At 40.2% G+C, this 22,156-nt stretch overlaps 1 protein-coding gene across 3 annotated transcripts in view; it reads right to left on the bottom strand.

Annotated features, from left to right (window-relative positions):
* Nucleotides 1-22,156, bottom strand: part of zmiz2 (zinc finger, MIZ-type containing 2) — a 43,488-nt gene that overhangs the window by 3,105 nt on the left and 18,227 nt on the right. The window contains exons 1-18 of one of the 3 annotated variants that reach the window (XM_026274515.1): nt 13,953-14,240; nt 13,757-13,862; nt 10,551-10,665; nt 9,167-9,360; nt 8,571-8,754; nt 7,781-8,002; nt 6,591-6,785; nt 5,845-5,946; nt 5,446-5,614; nt 4,319-4,460; nt 4,019-4,229; nt 3,792-3,897; nt 3,195-3,352; nt 3,041-3,108; nt 2,346-2,414; nt 1,707-1,951; nt 1,413-1,582; nt 717-938 (exon numbers count right to left, since the gene is read on the bottom strand). In XM_026274515.1, coding sequence (XP_026130300.1) covers nt 717-938; nt 1,413-1,582; nt 1,707-1,951; nt 2,346-2,414; nt 3,041-3,108; nt 3,195-3,352; nt 3,792-3,897; nt 4,019-4,229; nt 4,319-4,460; nt 5,446-5,614; nt 5,845-5,946; nt 6,591-6,785; nt 7,781-8,002; nt 8,571-8,754; nt 9,167-9,360; nt 10,551-10,665; nt 13,757-13,806 — 2,622 coding nt within the window. In that variant the 5' untranslated portion in view covers nt 13,807-13,862; nt 13,953-14,240. Of the gene's footprint in view, nt 1-716; nt 939-1,412; nt 1,583-1,706; nt 1,952-2,345; nt 2,415-3,040; nt 3,109-3,194; nt 3,353-3,791; nt 3,898-4,018; nt 4,230-4,318; nt 4,461-5,445; nt 5,615-5,844; nt 5,947-6,590; nt 6,786-7,780; nt 8,003-8,570; nt 8,755-9,166; nt 9,361-10,550; nt 10,666-13,756; nt 13,863-13,952; nt 14,241-22,156 lie in introns of those variants that run through there. The other 2 variants (XM_026274516.1, XM_026274514.1) reach the window with 2 other exon arrangements.

Genomic DNA, 22,156 nt, shown 5'->3' with positions numbered 1-22,156 from the left:
GTTTTGAAAAATGTACACTTAAGATTGGTTTTGTGGTCCAGGGTCACATATGGTAAACATGGAAGCTGAAACATGGATCATCCATGATGTGAGAACATTCATGTGACATTCAAAACTGCTAGTGTTCATCAAATGTGATTGGCTCTGTATGTGTTCATACGTGAACAAAAGCCTAAATGAAAAAAAAAAACCATTTAAATTGATTGTATCTCTCTACAAGACTTGGATTAAACATCTTAAATCACATGGACAAAATTTTATGATGGATTTTTTTTTTTAATTTTCTAAGTTTTAGTTACCTGGGCTTTCAATGGAAGGATAAAAACCTGTCAGGTTGCATAAAACTTTTTGTTTCAGAGTCATACAGGGTGACCTATGTCTTTAAGAACGGAACACTGTAACCAATATTCCAAAATTGTTTATAAGTGCAAATGTGTTTCAAAGCAGATGTGGGGCTGGCCGTTACCCAAAAGCATTTGCAAAATCTTCCAGAGAAGGAGAATGAACAGCTTTAAACATGCACAACTGCAGGCATAGGACCTAAATTTAGCAAGAACGGGTGGGAAGAAGATCATTATTAGTTGTTAGTGGGTGTACATGGAGTAAAGTCCCGCAGGAACGGGCGGTTGTGCTCAGCAGATCTTTCATTTAAAATGTTGACACCATGGGCAAAAGTCATTGCTTTGATCTGGAATAGATGACTGATTCTGACTTACATCAAGGGCTGGCTCTGAAACGTCGCCGGGTCCCCCGGGGCCCCCCAGCCCAAAGCTGTCTGTGTGCATCCGGGGATTCTGGGAGGAGTTGCGGGAGTGCATGGGTCCACCAGGACCACCCATGTTGGAGTTACCATGGAGAGATTGATGCTGCTGCTGTTGCTGCTGCTGCTGCTGTTGAAGGGGATTGTGGGAAGGGTCCATGCGACTAGTGTGGGGCATCTTTATTAAGGACGGAAAGGTGTAAAGAGAAAGAGACAATTAGTGAAGCTGGAACACATTGCACAATAATGTGAAGTGCAAACCCGTCTTGTTCTTGTTTTAGAGCGGGTGTGATGTAGTGTGAGAAGCAGCTGCTGTGAGTGACAGAGACATTAGAATAGCTCTTAAACGCTGCAACATACAGGGACGACAGAAACCAAGACTCCAGTAAAACACACTCGGGTATCCAATGTGAGGGTCATCTTAGTCTAATACGTGCAGCAAACCAGCTGCGATAATTCAAGCCATATAGTCAAATATATTTATGGATTTAGACAATTATTTCATTTTGGCTGTTTTTGCTAGCTAGATGGATGATGGACACGGAGAAATAAGTGCATAGATGATGGATGAATGAACAAAAAGATGGGTGATAGAACGATAGATAGAACGATAGATAGATAGAGAAATTTGTAATTAAATAGGAAAACCCACCTGTCCTGACATCGGGTGTCCCACAGGTTTTTCAGGGGTAAGGAGGCCACTCGGCAGGTCAGACTGGTAAGAGAGAGGGGGCGGCCCAGAGGCAAACTCCCCCAGGGTCGGTGTGCCGGGGGCATTGGGGAAATCTGAGAAGCCTGGTTGGTTGGAATATCCAGGGCCACCTGAAATACATGCAACAAGAAATCAGTTGAAGGTGAAAATGCATTTACTGAAACGTTTTTTTCATGTTCATATAAATGCTTTCGTGGTCACTAAGAGCTCTTTACAGTTGGATATGACACCTACCTTGGCTGGGATAATCAGGCGTGTTGCTGTTGCCACCTTGTGGCATAGACTGGTAGGGCGAGGAGGCCGGCCCTAAAGCTGCAATCATCTCCATGACGTTGGGCAAGATCATATGACTAGGGCTCAAGGTGCGACAGCGTTTCAGGGCAGGGCCATCTGGGTCCTCTTTAATATGCAGGTCTGGTTTCACGGGGACCGGCTTCCAGCTGCACACCGGATCAATGGTGATTTCCTCATAGTCCGAACTAAACACAAGGAGAAAGTAGTTTAACAACTAGCTGCACTTTACAGTGGCCAAGAACCTTTCACATTACGTAACAGAAACTGAACCCTTTTATGGACCCGAACCTGACAATTCTGGTGCCATCACCCAAACAAAATTTGGTAAATCTGGCAGTCCATTCGGTCTTGGAAATGACTGTTAAAAGAGTCAGGGAACTTATAAACCACCATTTATGCACTCTGACTCTGAGAAATTGGGTAGATGCCAGCCAGTCATGCTGAATATGCCTATTTCACTCTGCTCTTGCAATTTTTGTGTGGACATGCAGTTTACAGCTAAATATAGTATAATTTAGGATCTCTGCATTATCTCTGCAATCACAGTTTAGATGTTGTAGAGGTGATACAAAAGCTTACTTCTGGATGTAGATCAGAATGCCCAACATGTACTGGTCCACTTCTAGTCCCTCCAGAAGGGCTGTTTTACTGCAAAGAACATAACTTTGAAAAACTGTACAAAATATGTCATATATATACACCATATAATAGTAATTTTCAGGAATGCACTTGATGCACAACTCACAATATGATATTATTAAGGCAAATAAGATAAGTCAATAAAGTCAATAATGTTTTGCTCAAATGACATTAAAACAAATCTTATAGAAGTAAATATGCATCATACTTACATTAATACTAATACTACTTTTTATGAATATTAAAACAAGCAATAATATTTTAGTTATTAATATAATATAATATAATAAAATATTCTATTATTATTAACAATAATACATCTTATTAAATGTTAAATTATACACTATTTTGCCTATATAAATTACAAATAAAACATTAAAAACTAAAATCATTCATGTAAATATTTTAATTTTTACAAGTGAATTTAAGCATCATAGCATTATATTATATAGTACAAGAAATGCATTTACATTCTGAGATTTGACTATTTTTAGCACTGTTATTTTGAATTTTGCTGACATAATATTGGCAGATTACTACAACGATATGGATATATTGTGTATCCCTAATCATGGTCTTAGTTTTAAAACAACAAATGCCATGTAGATGAATGGCAAAATAAGAAATGTTCTTACTTGCACACAGGACAACGCCAAGTTCCTCTCTCACAGTTGAGCTGCAGGTACGATTCCAGGTCGAAGCACTGTGCACCAGCAAAGATGTTATTTATCACAGAAATTTACTTGACAAAGTCACATGATTCAAAAGTAAGCTAGCGGGCCTCCTCACCTGTATATGTCTGCAGTCGTGGCCCCTGGCAGGAAGCTGGATGCGTCGGAAGGTGATCGGACACTTGAGTGACACCTTGATGGCCGTCTGTTCCACACCATCCTCGCCGTTTAGGCCGGGAGTTCCTGGGATGGTCCCGCTACTGAAGTTCCTCTTAACTACGGAAGAACAGAGAAGGATGAGTTGATATTTTTCTGCTTTTATTTGATTAAAAATACAGTAACATTGACAAATATTATTACAAGTTAATATAACCATTATCTATTTGAATATATAAAAAAATGCATGGCCGGATATTCACAATCATTACTCCAGTCTTCAGTGTGACATGATCCTTCACAAATCATTCTAATATGCTGATTTACAGCTCAAGAAACAGCTATCATTTTTATCAACGTTGAAAAAGTTGTACTGCTTAACTTTTTTTCAAGATTCTTTGATGATCAAAGTTAAAAAGGACAGCATTTTTTTTTAAATAGAATCTTTTGCTACATTATAAATATCTTTACTATCACTTTTGATCAATTTAATGCATCCTTGGTAAATAAAAGCATTCATTTCTTTCCAAAAAATGTGTGTGTAAAAGTGTTCACTTACTCTTAGTGACACAGTGCTCCGCTGGCAGGAGCCTCTTCTTCATCAGACCCTGAAGCACGGAGCGCACAGACGGCCTGTGAACCAGCTGCAGCACGAACAGATGAGACTGCGAGGAAAAAGAAACAGGAAATGAATGCTGACCCGCATAAAAATCCTATTAGTAGGAATGTTTGTAATTAAGCAGGCATTTTCTGAAGGAAATGTGCGATGCGAGTCCCTGTACTTACACAGCAGCAGGCCGTGACCGTGATTTGGATGGTGTTGCGTCCCGGCTGGCACACTTGTTTCAGGTAAAGGGGTTTGTGGGAGGTCTTGTTGTCCCCGCGCTCGATGGTGAGAGGTGTGGCGTTGACGCTCACCTGCACCGATGCTGGCCAGTTAGTGTTCATCTGCCGGTCTTCATGGTGATAGCACTTAAACTGTAGCTCCAGGTCAGGCCTGTTAAACACATGATAGATCAGATTAAATGTTAAATATGACAACACTCACAGTCTCTTGAGATGCTACAAGGTATGAATTGGTCGGACCTCAACATAAGGGTCTTATACACGGAGTCTCGCAGCTGGAAGACATGGTTGCTGACAGCCAGGTTGTGCTCCAATCTAAAGGGCTCTAACACCACCCCGTCCCGTACAGGGAAGGTCAGGCGCAGGTCATCACTGGGGTTTCCTATAGACAGAAGAGTTTCAGTCACTGAGGTGCCACATGGCTTTCATTCATATCTCATAGGGCAAGAAACAAAGGCATCTTATAACTATCGAAGACGCACCAACAGGCATACTGGACTTTGTGTTGACACTTATCTGTGTGTATTAGTTTTAGCTTGTTTTAAAGCAAACAATGTTGAACTCAAACTATCCTAGCCTTTACCTGATGCAGTGCTGCTATTATCTAGAACTAAAACGAATAAAATAAAATATAAATATTCGATCAAATATTTTAAGTTGAAGTACTAAAATGACTAAAAATAAAATAAATATAAATGAAATAAAAAGAAATTAAAGCTAAAAAGAAAAATAACTAATAAAATGACAAAAGTACTTATCAACATTACTACAACTACCGGTAAAATAATGTGAAAAAATATTTAAAAATAAAAGCTAATTAAAATATTGATAAATACCGTAGCATCTATGTGAAATAAAAAAGCTTTAAATTAAGTTGTAATTTTATATGATTGAGCATTATCTTAACTAATTTCTGTTTTTTTTTTTTTTTTTTAACAATTTTGGTATTTGGTAAAACAGAACATTTGATGTAAAATATTTTTTTTTAAAAAGACACGCAACTTTGAATCCATCAGGAATCTACTTGACTGGTGGTCTCTATGTGATGTGGTTAAAATTGTGAAGCAAATTATTATATCTTGATAAAATATTCTGAAGATTAACATTTTGTTTTCTCGGGAGCAACATATGCTCATAAACAGTTTACAACATAGCCAGTCAAAACAAATCATTCTGATTTCATGCCAACTTAAAATATCTGCCGGAAGTTGTAAATTTCTTTAGGTGCTGAAGAGGGGGAAAAAAAACATGTTTTCCATGTGATAAGCATTTAACGTCATAGCAAAACATTTTTATTTCCATTTGCATCACAGAGAATTATAAACACATTCCAGAGATAAGGCTTTTGCTGCAGTTCTGAGTGTTACCTGTAGGGGGCTGCAAAGAGTTAATGTTGGGCTTGACGTCATGTAGAAAGGGCGATTTGACGTCTTGGCCGGGGGACAAATACGGGGTCATCGAACTGCCAGGGGTCATGGGAGGAGTGGGGTTTCCTGGGAGAGGAGAGCTGGGGTATCCTGGCATTGCACGTCCAGGCTGTGAAAGACGAGACGTGTGCGCAGGCATTACAATCTGCGGCCAGATTATCTTTACAGTCAGATTTTCATAACCGATACTGTGCAAAAACACATTCAGCTGTGTGGAGTTTGGACCCCGGCTGTCAAAGTCCGATCGAGGCGCTCACACGAAATGGTGAAATATTAACAGGCAGATCCTACCGACTCACGTTTCACCAAACACACATGCATGCGAGAGAGAACACCAACCCCATTGACGGCAGCTTGGTTGAAGGTGTTGTACCCGCCTCCCGAAACTCCCGAGGACAGACTGCCGTGGCTGTTGCCCTGTCCGTTAAACTGGTCCGCCTGCTAAACAAACAAAGCTTTCAACATCAAGCTTAAAACAGAGCAGGTCAACCCTGGTTAAGCATAATTATAGGGAGCTTGGTGCAGGGCATTCTGGGATTGCTTCCTCCACAGAGATACATGGTTTAGAAATTATCTTACATCTTACATTTAAACTTTAAATGGAGCTTAAAACATACATTTGTTTAGTAATATGAGAATAGTGATAATCTACTTCTGTATTTCAAACCCGGCACAGATTTTAAGCCACCCAGGTTGGTTCGCCTTTCACTGATACTTCCAAAAAATCTTTTCACGACTAGTTGCCTCTTTAAAGTTCACAAGTATCAAATGCCGGTGTGTTTCTCTAAAAGCGGCAGCCTGTTTATCACTAATACAGACATAAGGAACCTGTTCTTTGTGAAACATGATACCGTGCAGTGTGTCGCAATTTGCAAGTGAAAGCTTTCAAACTGAAATATATGGCTATAAATAAAATATGATTACACGTATTAGAAAGAACCTAATTTAGTTTACTAGGGTGGCTCAATTCTTCACAAGCAGCTTGATTTGAGGTGTCACACACCCATAGCGTGCTAACGTTTAATACTCAGGGTTTTCTAAATACTAACTGACAGTACGAGCAATAATAGCGATGATCTTTGTACCTTGTAGTACTGGTTGGGGTTTCCTGGTCCTGCAGGATACTGGCCCATATTGGGTTGCTGGAGAGGCATTCGGTGGGTTGGATAAGATGGGGAAGGAGCGGACCGCTGTGGTCCAGGGCCATGGTACTGCATGGGCTGGCCTGGGTACGGGCCCCCAGCTCCCATCCCGGGGCCGTACTGCTGACCCGGAAATCCCTGCGGGAAAAGAAGAACAGTCATTCCAGAACAGAACCAAACTGTCAGTACTTTTCTCATTTTCTAAATTTGGTTTACATTAAAGGTAGTTGTTTTGAGGAGTCAGTATCTAGTTTCTAACAATTTTTTTTTAGCTTTGTTCCACTAAGTGTACTGAACTAGTTATGTGATCTCAATATGTCAGCCACCATAATGAGGCACCACACTAACACAGTGTTATTCTTAAACAAAACAAAAACTATTAGAAGACATTTTTGCAAAATAAAATTAAGATATAAGATGAAAAATGTAAAATAAACACTTTCAAAACTTTTAAAATGCTGCTTTGGCAAAAAGTTTAAGAAAATAATAATAATAGTAATTTAAAAAAAGCCTGACAAAGCACATACATTTACTAAAAATCTAAACTAAAATGCAAACCAAAAATATAGTGTCAATAAAGTGTCAATCCAAAATACAAAAAAATACTATAACAGTATTTTATTCCAAAATCTAGTGAGCTACTATGCGATCTACAGCCTTTGCAGGCAGCATCCCAACTGAAAGAAGTCCTAAAACTTCACAAGTGGCTGATTTAGAACACACTACAAATGAACTTCCAAACCCTTGCCAAAACCCTTGAAAGTCCTGTCACACGATTAGTTTTAGTAGAATACAGCTTTAGTTATGAGCCAATTAGTTATGAACATCTGTGTTCTGGTTCCTGTGATGTTATTTTCTTCAGGAGCACAGTTTATTTTATAACAGTATAACATTATATGACAAAAGCAATGAGGTAATTATTAAGCAAAACTTTATATTATGGAATCAGTTATAAACAACATCTTTCCTGGAACTCATAATGCATTATGACATTATCTGTAAATGATACATGCGCATCTTAGATTCTCACAGCTTTCTTGTCAGGAACAAGTCTGATGTCATATAAAACTCACTAGGTTTTAAAACAGAGCTACTGTGACAGATCAAGTTGGTGAACATGAGTCTCCACTCACATCAGAGTTGTAGGGGCGTTTCAGGCCCTGCTGGTGGCGCGGAGGACCCTGCTGGCCTCCAGGGTAGCCGGGATGCTGCGGCAACCTCTGGCCCTGCTGTGCGTACATGGGTCCCATCGAAGGGGGTCTGGAGCCGACCATTCCAGAGGGAGCCATGCCGGGTGGGCCCCGGGGTCCGGAGTGCGACAGGAACTGGGTGTTGTAAGAGGAAGCACCACCCATCTGCAGTGCAAAAGAACACAGATCCACACCCATCAGAACCAATGCTGGGTAACAATGGCTGGAGACGTGCCTGCCGCCATGACTTATGGCCGTCAGGCCCTGGGCATAAAAGGGAAATGGCAACTAGGTCACCACAGTAAACAATCAAAGTCCTGTGTGGTCGTGATGTCTGCCGTCTAAACCCGGGCAGACAGGCGGCATGTGAAATCTGCTGGAAAAATGAGGGGAAAATACTTGTCCTTTTTTTTATTTTATAATTAAAACCATGTTTTTGGAATCAAAGCTTTTTTTTATATGCATTTGTCCAGCAGGGGGCGAATTGAGCGCAATGAAACCAGAGGTTACTGTGTGTCACACAGGATAGTAATTGCTGAAGTGCATTTTCCAGAAAAAAAAGAAGCAGAGTTTGCACCAATCAGATTAACAGCATGAAAAAACCCCAGAGATATTAAACAAGGGGACAATGAAGCATGGCGAGATCTATTCCAGTGACCTTCCCTTCAGTGCCGTTCACCTCAACAAAGGTCGACTGCACTTAAATTGAACAAAAACAATTCAAGTCCCTTACAGGCCCGTAGTTCAGCTCCTGGTTTTGCTTCTCCTGTATCGCAGCGACAGTTGCTGTGGCGGTGGCCGTGGCTGTGGCAGCGGCTGCGGCCACGGCAGCTGCTGCGGCCGCTTGGGTGAAGTCGGTGGGCGGGCGCACTCCATGGGGTGGCATCCCGAGGGAACCCCCTCCGTTATTCGGGTAACTAAAGAGGACAGAGAAGATTACGATGGAAGGTTATGAATTGCACTGCATCCGTGTCATAAAATAAATGTTACAACGCTGCTGAATAATATGACCCAGCATATTAGTAGAACATTGCGTAAGTGGAGATGATTATTCACGTTGTCTATTAGCGAGGTGTTGGTCTGGCGAACCAAGGGGGACGCTGACTGCTCTGAGTCAGTGATTCACAAGATTTATTGCGATGCAAATTGATCTTAAGGGATGGCAGCGTGCGTGTGTGTTTCTGTGAGTCAGCGCAGGGGTGGGACATTACAGCGCACACATCCCCCACTGTGGTGACGTCCACCCGCTGCCTGACGTCACGCAACTCCCACGAGGAGCGGAGTCTAAATACAGCCACACGGACACTGGACAATATCTGCTTTCCTCACCTGCCCCCATATCCAGGCCCGGCCGGGTATCCCCCACTGGGCCGCCCGTACATGCCCTGCTGCATGAAGCCCTTGTTGGGCTCGGGGTAGCCCTGCTGGCTCATGAACTGAGGGGAGTTCATGCCCGGGCTGTTGCCAGGCATCATGTGACCACCAGCTGAGTTTCCGCCCGGACCCATGGGAGCACCAAAAACCTGCCAAGGAGTTTTTTGATTAGTCATGAATGTAAATGAACATATTTTGTTAGCAATTATTTGCTGACATGGGACAGGATAGGATTTTCTTACATATTCATTCACAAATGTTTATAAACATACATATATATATGTGTGTGTGTGTGTGTGTGTGTGTGTGTGACAAATACATACATACTAGTGCTGTCAAACGATTTAAATCGCACCCATAATAAAAGTATTTGTTTACATAGTATATGTGTGTTCTGTGTATATTTATTATGTACACATAAATACACACACATATAATTATTTAATATATAAACAAACTATTTTTCTGAAATATATACATGCATGTGTGTATATCTATATATAAATAATAAATATACGCAGCACACATACATACATTATGTAAACAAAACTTATTTGGATGCGATTAATCGACTGACAGCACTAATACAAACATACATAATTATTATATAATATTTAATTGAGAAATAAATAATTACATAAATATAGTAATGAATAAATATAAATTACTTACAAATAAATGTAATTTATGTATATATACACTGGTTATTTATACAGTTGTACTAACCATTAATAATAAAAAAAAATGAATACATAAACATTTGGAAAAGGCAGTGTGTTCAATAGCATACTACTTATTGCTGGAGTTTGGAAATTAAAAAATGATGTCCAAAAGATTCATAAAATTGATTAATTTTTTTTATAATAATTAATAATTTAATCATAATCCATAAATATATCGATTTTTGCGGGGGTTTTTGCAATATTGGTCTATTTATATTTACTACTTTTTTTTGTCAGTATGTTGTTGTTGTCTCTGTGTACTGGAAGCTTGTGTCACTAAAACAAATTTCTTGTATGCGCAAGAATACTTGACAATAAAGCTCTTTCCGATTCTAAATAGTTAAGTAATTTTTACAATTAAGTTTATATTTTTTAAGTAACTCATATTTATTTATAAGTATGTAAGTATTAAGTAGAATATATAAGTATTTCTCAGTTAAAGAAGGACTGCTCTGAAAACTCTAATTGATCAGTTAACTGGATCTCCTGATTCACTGACAACAACAAGAATGTTTTGTTTGAGAACCAGACATGAGCAGGACATCCCTGGAACATGAGGTGCTTTCTTTGAGGTAAACAAGCTGGTGACATCATCGCGGTCGGACAGCCCTTCTTACCTGGCTGTGTGTAGGATTGGTTACCCCCCACACTGTGGTTACCACAGAGAGGGAGCCGGCAGGCTGATTGGGGCCTTGCTGCCAGGGGACAGGATCATATGTGTAAGAGCCGTCACTGCGGAGCGAGAGAAACACAGACACCATGGTTATTAATGCATCTGAGTGCTTCCTGTGTAAAATGCCCCTAATTCACTTCTCACTGATCCACCTCGCATTATCCACATTATATTCCATCTACGTCTTTTTTGCTGGTATGATATCAGCATATGGTGTGAAGTCTGAGTGTGTGAGAGAGAGAGGATCTTTCTGCGACTTCAGACGTGCCACAGCCACATGCTCTGGAGGTACTCCGCACGATGTTTCCATGGTGACTCCACAGTCACTTAGAGACAGGAAAGAGTAACGATGCCAAGGGAGAGGGGGGTGAGAGAGTAAGTGTGTGTCTGTGTGTGTGTGTGTGTATCCACTGTTTTCTGTGTAACTGGATCAAACCAGATCGCTCTCAATAATCGCTCGCCATCTTTCCATAATTAGCCAAACTACATCACACGCTGATTAAAACAGGGAAACATGGACCTTCGTTGGAGTCGATGCCATATTTAATTTGACTTTAATGACAACAAGATAGTGAGGGATGAATGTTGTGAATCAGATGTACTGTTGTGTACATCGTTCCTCTGGAAGCATGTAAGTGTTAGACCTGAATTAAAGCTATGAAATCTATTGAATGGACTACTCAAGTATATGTACCCTTCACAGCCTTACATTCATGTCATTATATATGGTGTTCATCCTCATAAATGGGCTAAAGGTGCGCATGTATGCCTCCAGAAAAAAAAAACATTGGAAAGACTGTTTCAAAAAAGGTAGCAACCAAAACTTGCACCTAAATATCTATCAGTGACTGAAAAAAGGTATTGATGGACAGGAATGTGCCCATCAGGGTTACTTGGGACAAAAGGGATTGGAACAGAGCCCCAAAAAAGCAATATTAGATAACACTGAGTTGGCTGGTAATTTGTTATCTGACCTGTAAAAATGCATGGTAAAACCATAACCTGCAAACGACACTCAACACTGGTTGGTGCAAATGACATGAGTGAATCATATTTTAGGATAAATAGAAACGGTGGAAAAAAATATCAGTGACTGTATTGAATCATCAAAACAATTTATCATCAGAAGTTCAGCCAAGAAGCCAAATGCATCTTTTATTGTCGTCGTAAATCCAAAAGCAAAGGAAAACAGACACTTCCATTCAAAAGTTTCAGGGTCACTTCTTTTATTTTTATAATAAAATGGTTAATTTTAATCCAACAAGGATGCATTAAACGGATCATAAGTGACAGTCAAAACATTTGTAATTTTCCAAAAGATTTATATTTTTATAAAATGATGTTCTTTTAAACCTTCTATTCAAAGTATCCATTCTACAATCCTTTGCATCACACAAATAAATTACCATTTTAAATCAATTAAAAATATATAGCTATTACATAAAAATATATGAAATATTTCTATATTAAAATACAGAAACTTTATTTTAAATTTTAAAACATTTCACCATATTGATCAAATAAATGCAGCCTTGATGGGAAAAAGATAAATATTCATATAAATAAGTCTAATTAAAAGGTTGAGTACACTAAATGAGCTCTAAATGGTCTTGTTTGTGTCACAGTTTCAACAGCGATTTATTTGCAATACTGTGATACACTGCAATATATTGAATAAAGTGACTTAAGTTATTTAAAAATAAATAAAAACACCTAAAATACAGTTTAATGGCCAGTAGATCATCTCTGGTACCTACTCATTGGCAGGTGTGCCAAAAACCTTGGACACTGAATGGGAGTATTCCAGGTAAAACCTATCCTAGCTAAATTTATCTTACAGCTCGACTGTGTCAAGAAAATGAAACCTGTGAGGGTTTATCGAGTGATAACTGGCTCTGAACAGCTTCTCACCTGATCTGACCCGAGACACCTCAACCCCACTGCCACATGAAAGACTCCTCTCTTTAAAGCTCTCGAAGAAAGCCGAGATCCCCTCCTTCACACATTTCCACCTCAACCTGCGGCACAGTATCCGCTGGCCTGCAGCCCACAGGATATTGAGGTTCCAACAAAGGCTCAAAGCCTCGTTGAGGCTGGTCATTGCATTGCCGGGGCAAATAAACAAACTGAACTATCGGCGGCTTAGAGGCTTTCCATAGGAGGCAGAAGTTTCTCTTAAAGTTCTTCTACAGGAAAACCACCAGATACCCCTGCTCTCTGAAACAGGAAACTGTGGTTTCAAAGCCAAATCCTGCAGCAGCAAATCAGCAGCTGAGAAACAAAGTAGCCAATCAAAATGTAAAAAACCCGACACTCGTGCAGTAAATGAGAGGAGAAGGTGTGGGTGCGAGGATTCAATGCATGTGCTGCTGTGGGTGATTTCTCTTCAGTGTATTGCCGTGAGAGCGAAACGTCAACTTCCACTTTTTTTACATGCTCAGACTGTTTGCTTCATTATCGCTCCTAAAGAACCATAATTCCCTTTGTGTGCTCAAATATCAGTAAAATGTGCCAAGTACATTTACTAAATATTTAAGACCAAATTACTATGAAAGCACTACCTGAAAGTACCAAGAGCACATTAAAACAAAATATATATATAGGAAACTATAACTATATAAACTATTAGAGTTAGACTATTTAACTATTTACATGACATTAATGCTGCTAAAAGCTTTCCTTTTAGGAATAACATCATCTTTGACATTTTGCTTAACTTCCTTTTGTGTTCCACAGAAGAAAGTCATGTGTTGGTACTTCACCTACAGCGTAACATCAAGAACTTGCTTTTCTCTCTAAATAACCACAAAGCACTCTTTGGGACCCTTGAAGAGCCTCGAAGAAGCAAAACACAACAACCTAACTGACAAAAGGAAAAAAACACAATTAAACTGCACGCCAAGGCTAATCTCATCCAGATAAGGCTGCACAACAATAAAAACACATTGCTTCCCTGAAGTGAATCCCAAAGAGTAGTTCAAGTATGCAAAATCAACAATCAAAACATGAGCGCTAGGGTTAGACTGTTAGGTGCAGCGCTCGGGGAAGCAGGTGTCAGATTGAGGGGGGTTTGAGAGTTCAGAATGTCGTTAGAGAGGAAACACACTCTGACTCGCAGCTGCACCGAGCTGACGCGCAGGAACTACTGACCTGTGTGGCGTTGGAGGCAGGGCAGGTTTCATGGAGTTGATGGGGTTCATCGGAGGAACCTAGGGGTCTATGGGGCACCCCGAATCTCCTCAACCTAGCAGGCAGTCTGTGAAAGAAAGAAAGAAAGAAAGAGAGAAAGATACATTAGACTGACAGCACTCAATCAAAACAAAGACTTCATTCCGCTGTGACTCACTGAGGCAGATGCGTAACACCGCTGTAGTAGCTTTTACCAATTTCATTTGGAGGGCTCTCTGAAGGCTGCGGTTCTGCCCAGAGGCACAAGGGGTTAATCAACAACTGACTGCGCCAGCACATCTTTCTCTGCACTTTGATAGGGTGGGTTCTGCAATCGAATCCTCGAGTTGGAGCTTTTCCACCAATCACGGTTTAAAAAGCAACCAGAGCCGCACACAAAGGAGCAAGATTTTACAGCGTGTGGCATCTCTCGGGCTGCTGCACAGCAAGAGGAGAGAATCTCCAGACTGCAGCGTCCGAGACAAAAGCCGGTGCAAAGCTTGAGCTTTAAAACAGAGTGATGGGTGGCAATGGTGGACGACCCAAACGCTACGACCTTACTGCAGGAACCTCCCGCTCTCTGCAGCGCCCGGAGAAGCCGGGGAAGGAGGGAGAGAGAGAGGGAGGGAGTGAGGGCTATTTATAGCACGATTTGATTTCAAAAAGAAAAGCGAGATGTGGAAACATGGTGGTTCGCTGCCGCCACCGCTTTGAGATCCGAGCCCTCCGCGCAGATAACGCCTTCAACCCCGCTCAATTATTTAAGCCATCAGGGAACTTGTTCCGACCAAAGAGGGCGCTTCTTTGTGCGAGTGCGTTTCGATTGTACAACGTTAATAATGACAACAAGACCCCCTCCGCCCCACCCCACTGCCACTCCGTCTGTCTCCACTCTCCGGGGTGAAGCTTGATTAGTGCACATGCTAATTTGCCGCCAACATCAGTGGCTTGTCAGTCCCCCTACACCCCTAACACTCTCTCCACCCCCTCAATATCCCTCTCCGCTTCCATTTTCTTCTCCTTCCTTACAGATTTAGGTCAGACACCCCACAGCTTGAAAAGAAAGGTGGATGAATGCCGCTGCGTCGAGGGGGGCTGCAGGAAGAGTCACTCAGAGGAGTGACAGAGTTGATCAGAGAGAGGTTCACCTACAGGGATAATGAGAGGATTGAGTGGAGGATGAGAAAGGGAGGTGGGCGGCAGCGACAAAATGAGATCCTCCATTGTTGTGTTTTGATAACCACTTGACTGAAGCGGGCTTAGCAATATTTACATGCTCGCCTGGCCGTTTTCATTAGCAATTACACAAGCTCCTTCCGTGTAAAGAGCCGTTTATTAAACCCGTTTCTGATTTCAGCCTCTTTGCGATGCTATAATGAAGGATTTGTCTATTTATGGTTTGTGCATGTTCTTACAACTGGGGATGCTTAATTTGTTTGTGAAGACCAAAAAAAGCCCCCCTCAACCACTACTTACATAATTCACCTCAACAAATTCAGAGTATAAAGAATAATAGGTTGTATGTTTCTCAAGGTTTTTTTTTTGATTAGGCTGACTAAAATATTAAGTACAAATATATATATATTAATAAAAAAGGCCACAGCATTCGCTGCAATGGGTGCAGAAAGTACCAAATTTGTCCAAAGCATAGGAAAATACATTCAGAAAATATTGACCAAGATCACCATGCAGAATTACATCTAAATCTCAATAACTGACTGAAAAACTGATTTTGAATCCAATTTATAACAAATAAATACATCAACATTAAACGATTACTTTTAAAAACAATTACATAATTATATTTCATATCAATTGTCTGATATAAGAAAAACTAAGTGGTGTTTACCCTGGCAAAATCCACTGCCACAATTCTAGCACAGCAGAAGCTAGGGCACTCTGGGTTGATTTCTTAATGTTGCAGGGCAAAGTAGCTCAACCTCATCTCTCTAGATATCAGCTCTCTGCATCAAGCCAAAATGCCTGTTTACTACTTTTGATTTCTGGGGTTTGTATCAATAAAACCCATAACCTTATAGCTCTCCAGATTAATTAACTGCTGAGTGACGAGCATTAATGGTATTTAATTAGCCTAGTGCAGTTCAGCCCACCCCGCTAATCATTAATCTCTCATATTGGAACAATCCTTCAGTGAAGGAGCATCTATTCAAACAGTGGACAACCGTAATCCATCCGCACTGGGAACACGATATGGTGCCTGTGAAGAACATACACACACACACACACACACACACACACAGTTAAAGGCCCCATAATGTGGCTTGAACACAGTTTCTTTCCTGTGTTGACATTTCCTATTACAACAAAGTTTTAAGTCGCAGCCACACAACTTGCTGCTACAATGTAACCTTTAGGGCCCTATGAAATGTTTTATTTTTTCCTAAATTCCATTTTAGTTTCTTCCAAATTCCTTTACTTGACTTTTACTTTAGATTAATTCATTCAAAATTTGACAAATTCCGTGACATTCCGTGTTAAACTCTGAATTCCGTTTTTATGACTGGATTCCGCGACTCCGTCTGCATTCTCTGCATTACTGAAATCATAGGGCTCATGCTAGAGACCATCTGATTGGACAAAAAAATAATAATTGTACATGCCACTAAATGCAAAATGAGCCATAGAAATCTGTTTCCCTAGTAGAGAAATGGAATCAAGTTTTTGGAATCAAGCCACACAAATTCAATTTCAAACATGAAATCTTTTAAAACATACCTGCAAACCAAAGTAAACATCCCAACACCACACACATGACAAGCACAACCACAAGCCAAGGTTTGTTCAAACCATCACACACACTCTCTTGAAGCACTAGGTCTTATTTTGTGCTGTGAAATAACTAGGTTCAGCATCTTTGCTTATTGCTTTCCCTTCACTGTGAGACGGATAACAGCACAAACAGTTCTTGCCCTGGAATGAACAGAACACACTGTTCTTTAGTACTGGGCTCCATCTAACCCCCTCCCCTCTTTTCCTCTAGTTCCACCCCTGGCCTGCAGTGACCTGTTCCTGCTGGGCTTCCCTCCCTTTCTCCAATTCCTCCTACATGTGGGCCATCCTTTCTTTCTTGTACTATTTCCCTCGCTTTTAACTTTCTCAACCCCTCGTGGCACGTCAAACACAGAGTCTCTTCCTGCACCCATCCGACAGGACCGTTCGGTCTGGGACAACAGGACAAGACGGCACCATAGGGGTGTGACCATTTAGGGCACGAAACGCCTTAACTTTTTTGCCAAGCAGCACACAAAACCTCAGAGGCCTTTGATTTCTGATAGGCCGGAGAAATGCCTGTGCGTCAGCGCTCTTGAAATGAAGTGCAGATTCAGCTCTCTACAGGGACTGCGCTTTCAGAGCACAGGTTAAGAGTATTCTAGGAACCATCGAGACTGGGATAAAAAGGACTATCGTTCTGCACTTGAATTCGTATTTTTCATCACATTTTGAAGCTAGAATGTGTGTTTTCTGCATCACTGGCAGCACCAAATGGAATGAACAACTCTGGCTCAAAGGTGTGAGTTTGCAATAGGACTACCTGTTTATCCAAACAATGGCAGTCAAGTAGAGCTTTTGGGGAAATCATTGTCACAATCCTTTTTGGTGCTGCCAGTGTCACAGAAATCAAGTGTCATTAGTATTGGTAATTAAATATAATTGCCATAATTTTTATAAAAAAATGTATTTAAATAGAAATATAACTGGGAAAAGCTAAAATTAAACTTTAATAATTATTATTATTATGGTACTCGTTTTTTATTATATTATAATTGTGTTTTAGTTTTGGATAAATGGTAATAATAAAATAATATTACTAATAAAATCAATTATTAATATAAAAAATAAAGAAATTCAAATTAAAAAATAAATAAAATATTAATAACAACAACAATAATTATTAATTAAACAATTAAAATAATTATTAATAATTAAAATATTAATTTGTTATTAAATCATTGGTATTTGTTTTTGTTTATTAGAGAAATAAATAAAAAAATAAAAATGAAATTTTAAAGATCCTCACTAACTCAATTTCTAAATGTCAAAAGACTTAAATCCAAAAGTTCTGAAAACCTGAGAAAAATAGAATGAATCAATTGAAAAACTCTTTTTTATCAAATTTGAGAAGCACAACTAAAAAAAAAAATCTATTTCCACTTTTTTCCATCTAACACAACATTACATGAGAGCCAGCAACTTCAACCAAAGGACAATCCCAGTGTATCAGTAAGAACAGAGGTACCTAAAGACTAGCTGGGAACCTGCCTGTCCAAAAATCCACAATTCGTCTGCCTGCCAAATGGGGGAGCGCCTTAGGTCACATGGTTAGGCTACCCTCCCCCACGGAGCTGAAGCCAGAGCCGAGAATCTGCTGCCAAACAGAGAAAGAGGCTGGGGGCTGGGGAAGGGGACTGAGGATTAGAAACCACAGGAAGGCTGGGCCTGATAACGCATTCCTCCACACATGTGCACACAAACACACACACGCCTCTCAACACCAGCAACGGAGCTGCAGCAAAGAATACAAACTCGAAACTGTTAGCAAGAACAGAGTATAATAAAGATCATTGTGGACATAAAAAGACACGCATCTCACGGAGAGCAAGTAAATAGAGGGAAAAATGAGATGCCGCAATCCATACACGCCTAAAGACAAGAGAGCGGAGAAGAACACTGATCATATCTCTTACCTGAGAGATCAGGAAACTAACTGCCCTGCGATCTACTCAAAGCTGAAAGCATATACGGTGTCTGACAGTGTGGCACAATAAAGGCATCAATGCATGAATATTTTAGAGTGCCGACTCTGTATTACGCGCGAAAAGCAGGTAAAAACATGCCACTGATTGAGCCGTTAAGTGTTGTGACTTGTTGAAGTGCTGGGTCAGTTTTAAGTAGGTAAACTGACGGTGCATTCAATGTGTTGCCCCCAGACATCCACCGCTTATCCACAAAAATGTAATGTGTATAACAATGATGAAAATGGAAATATGATTCTTTTCAGAGAGACAAAAAACAAATGTTCGCAGTTAAACTCATACCTGCCTCATTCTCTAATAATCTTGCTTCGCCTTTGGGCTTCGGAAGATTGTGTGATGCAAGTTTGGCGTGCAGCAAAGACTCCGACATGGAAAAATATGCAAATGTTACTTGAATCCCAGTTTAGGTAGATGGATATAGAGGAGTTGTTTTCAGGAGAGGGAAGCTCATTATAGCTGTGAGATAGCGGCAACCGCATTGCTGCTTGTATGTGCAGCACATGCCCCCTTGTAGGTCAGCTTTATTTGTTCAGTGTCCAGGCCCGTGTTTGGTGCTGTTTGAATTTCTCAAACACAGACACAGGACTTGAAGACTGTGTGAGTGTGTACAAGGCGGTCTGCCACCTCCCTTTGAATAAATTCATTAGCAGCAAACAGAAAGTGAAGAACAACCGGTTTTTGCAAACTGCCTCGTCCTGGTGTACACCTACAAGAGCAAAGCCAGACGCAAGAGATTCAGAAGTTGTGTGAAGACTAAGCGGCATGCCAGCATCCAGTTATGCTGAATCAGTTCAAATTAAAAGTTAAAAGTATTTCAAGGGTTTGTTTTAATGTCAAAGATAGGTGATTTTCAGCCCAATAAAGGTAGTTTAAAGGCATATTTTACCCCCAAAAGTTTGGAGAGACCACAAAAAATAATAATAATAATAATAATTAAAAAAAAAAAAAAAAAATATATATATATATATATATATATATATATATATATATATATATATATAAATTGGGAGACCCGATATACAAATAAAGAAAAAAACAATAGACCATGTACAGTAGATAAGAGAATGCTAAATATTTAAATATTTCTAATAAAATGCATTAAAGAAAAAAAATTGAAAAAAATAAAATTTAGTTTTTACAGAAAACTTTAAAATAAAATTTAATATATTTGATTTTGAAAAAGCGTTTGTGATTAAAAAAAAAATTCTGTGGAACACAAAAAATTATATATATATATTTTGAAGAATGTTGAACGTTTCATTCCAAACAATGAAAGTCAATGAGGACTAAAACATCATTCACTTCCATTGTATCAACAACAACAACAACAACAACAAAAATTTACTGAGGCATTTGTTAAAATATTCTGTGTTTCATAGAAGAAATAAACTCATGCAGGTTTGGAATGATGCGTAATTGAGTACTTTTGGTAGACTATCCCTTTAAATGCAAGCCTAAATGCCAAATGATAGTACTATGACATCGCCAGCATGGAACGTGATGAGCATCCATGTTTCATAACACATCTGTGAGCGGTTTGCACATTTGTTTGTGTCTGGAGGAGTGGCAGGGCATCAGGCCAGAGCAAGTATGTAGTATGCAACAAAACCGGCAGTGACTATCTTAACTCAGCAGATTTAGTGGGTCTCTCCAGGTTAAGATCTATACATTCCTCAGTGTCTAAAGTTGGGGTGGAAATGCTCGTCACCACAAATGCTTCTGCTTCTCGTCTACCGTACGCTTGCAAGTTTGGGAGCTTCTTAGACTCTCCATCAAAACTCTCATAAAATACTCTATGTGGAAAGACTTGCTTTCCAATGGCCCAACAAGACATTCCTCAAGAAAAAGGACTAGGAAAGACAATTAATAAGCATGTCAATATTTCAACAGTTCTTCAGCTGTGTGTACTGCTATTATATTTTTACCATTCTTCAGCAATTTCCTTCCCCAAAACCTTTCATCTCTTCAAGTTTAAAGTTGAGGGGAAATAATTCTACCATCCTGTGTTCTTCAGTGCCAATCAAAAGAGGTTCTTGATGGAAAGGCTTGCTCTCCAACATCCCAACAAGACATTCCTTAAGGAAAATGACTATGGAAAGACAATATCAATAAGCTCTTCCACTGCATGCGTCACCATTATATTCATACCGTTCTTCAGTGATCTCCCTCCCCAAAGCCTTTGATCTTTACAGTTCCAAAATTGGAGAAAAATGCTTGTCGATACCATTAATCTATCACACATGCTTCTGCTTCTCTAGCTACATCCCAGGGTCTCCAGTGCCAATCAAATCCATTAAAGATATTCTTGGTGGAAAGACTTGCTCTCCAATGTCCCAACAAGACATTACTCAAGGAAAATGACTGGAAAAGATTAATAATTAAATTAATAATTAGTTCTATACCTGCACAAGTGACTACACGGCCGAAATGCATCAGTGTTCATAGGTTATTAGCAAAGTAAGTTGCATTGCCATTCTCAGAAGCAAGAAAAGGTTGAGTGGAAGCGCACAATGGAGCACATTCATTCAGCCCATATCAGATTTCTTTATGGGCATCAGTCTATAAGAGTCCAAGCTTCACTGCTCTAAAACCCATTTCCCCTGTTCTCTGGAATTGAGCAGCAGCGAATGCAAATGGCGTCACATTGTATTGATTCTCCTTTAATGACTTTGTTAAGCCTCTGACTGTCCTTTACAAAAGCAGAGCCGGCTGGTTCGTTCAAGGGCCTCCGCTTGATAAACTTGTCTGACTTCAATGCTCAGCTGCTCTGTGCGTGTGTGAGTGTGTGAGTGTGTCTCTCTCCCGCTCACTCGCTCTCTACTGCAACGTGACTCACTCTGCACACAGCAGTGTCTTTCTCTCCCTCGCTGGTGTAGAGGGAAAAACTGGTTGACAGACTGATGCTTTGGCTGATGAACGGTGACAGAGCCACTCGATGGTGACTTGCATAGAGACAGCGTTCTGCCAGCCAACAACGGCCCCCCAGCTCCCTTATCAGAGCGACGCTTGCCGTGTGGCTTCCGCGGGGCAGTAAAAGAGCTTCTGCTGGGATCGTAGCGGAGATGTTACTCTAATGGCAGTGTTTTGACTGTCGGTGTTTCCAGAGCTTTCAAATCCTCGCATAATGCAATTCTTCCTACGGAGGTACGAGTCCTATGAGTGATATCACCGTATATGAGTCACTTCCTATGAGTGGGGTGGCCTCTCGATATCAATACGAGGGGCTTGAAAATGAGCAAGGTTCAGGTGTATCTTATTTATTGGAACGTGACGAGCCATAGTTATGCGTGGCAACAAACACACGTCTGCATAAAAAAGCTCCCCTGCTAATGACCAATCATGGGACTAATCATGACAGCTCAGAACCTGGGCTGAGTGCACACGCTATGACACTGTCAAGCTGATACTTAACAACACAAACCACCTGCATCTAGGGAGAAAAATCTGATGAAAATGCCCATCCACACCCCAAAGCATTTGCCACTAATTGAGCAATTTGTCTTTTCAAGGTACGGCTTGAAATGGGAAAAAACAACACCTGCAATGTAACCAAAAGACCTGAAGAAATCAACGGCCCAATTCAATTCACCAGGACCTGATGAATCCT

The sequence above is a fragment of the Carassius auratus genome, chromosome 10 (assembly GCF_003368295.1).
Source record: "Carassius auratus strain Wakin chromosome 10, ASM336829v1, whole genome shotgun sequence".
Classification (NCBI taxonomy): Eukaryota; Metazoa; Chordata; class Actinopteri; order Cypriniformes; family Cyprinidae; genus Carassius; species Carassius auratus.
The sequence above is the reverse complement of the archived record's forward strand: the minus strand, read 5'-3'. Positions and strand labels throughout refer to the sequence as shown.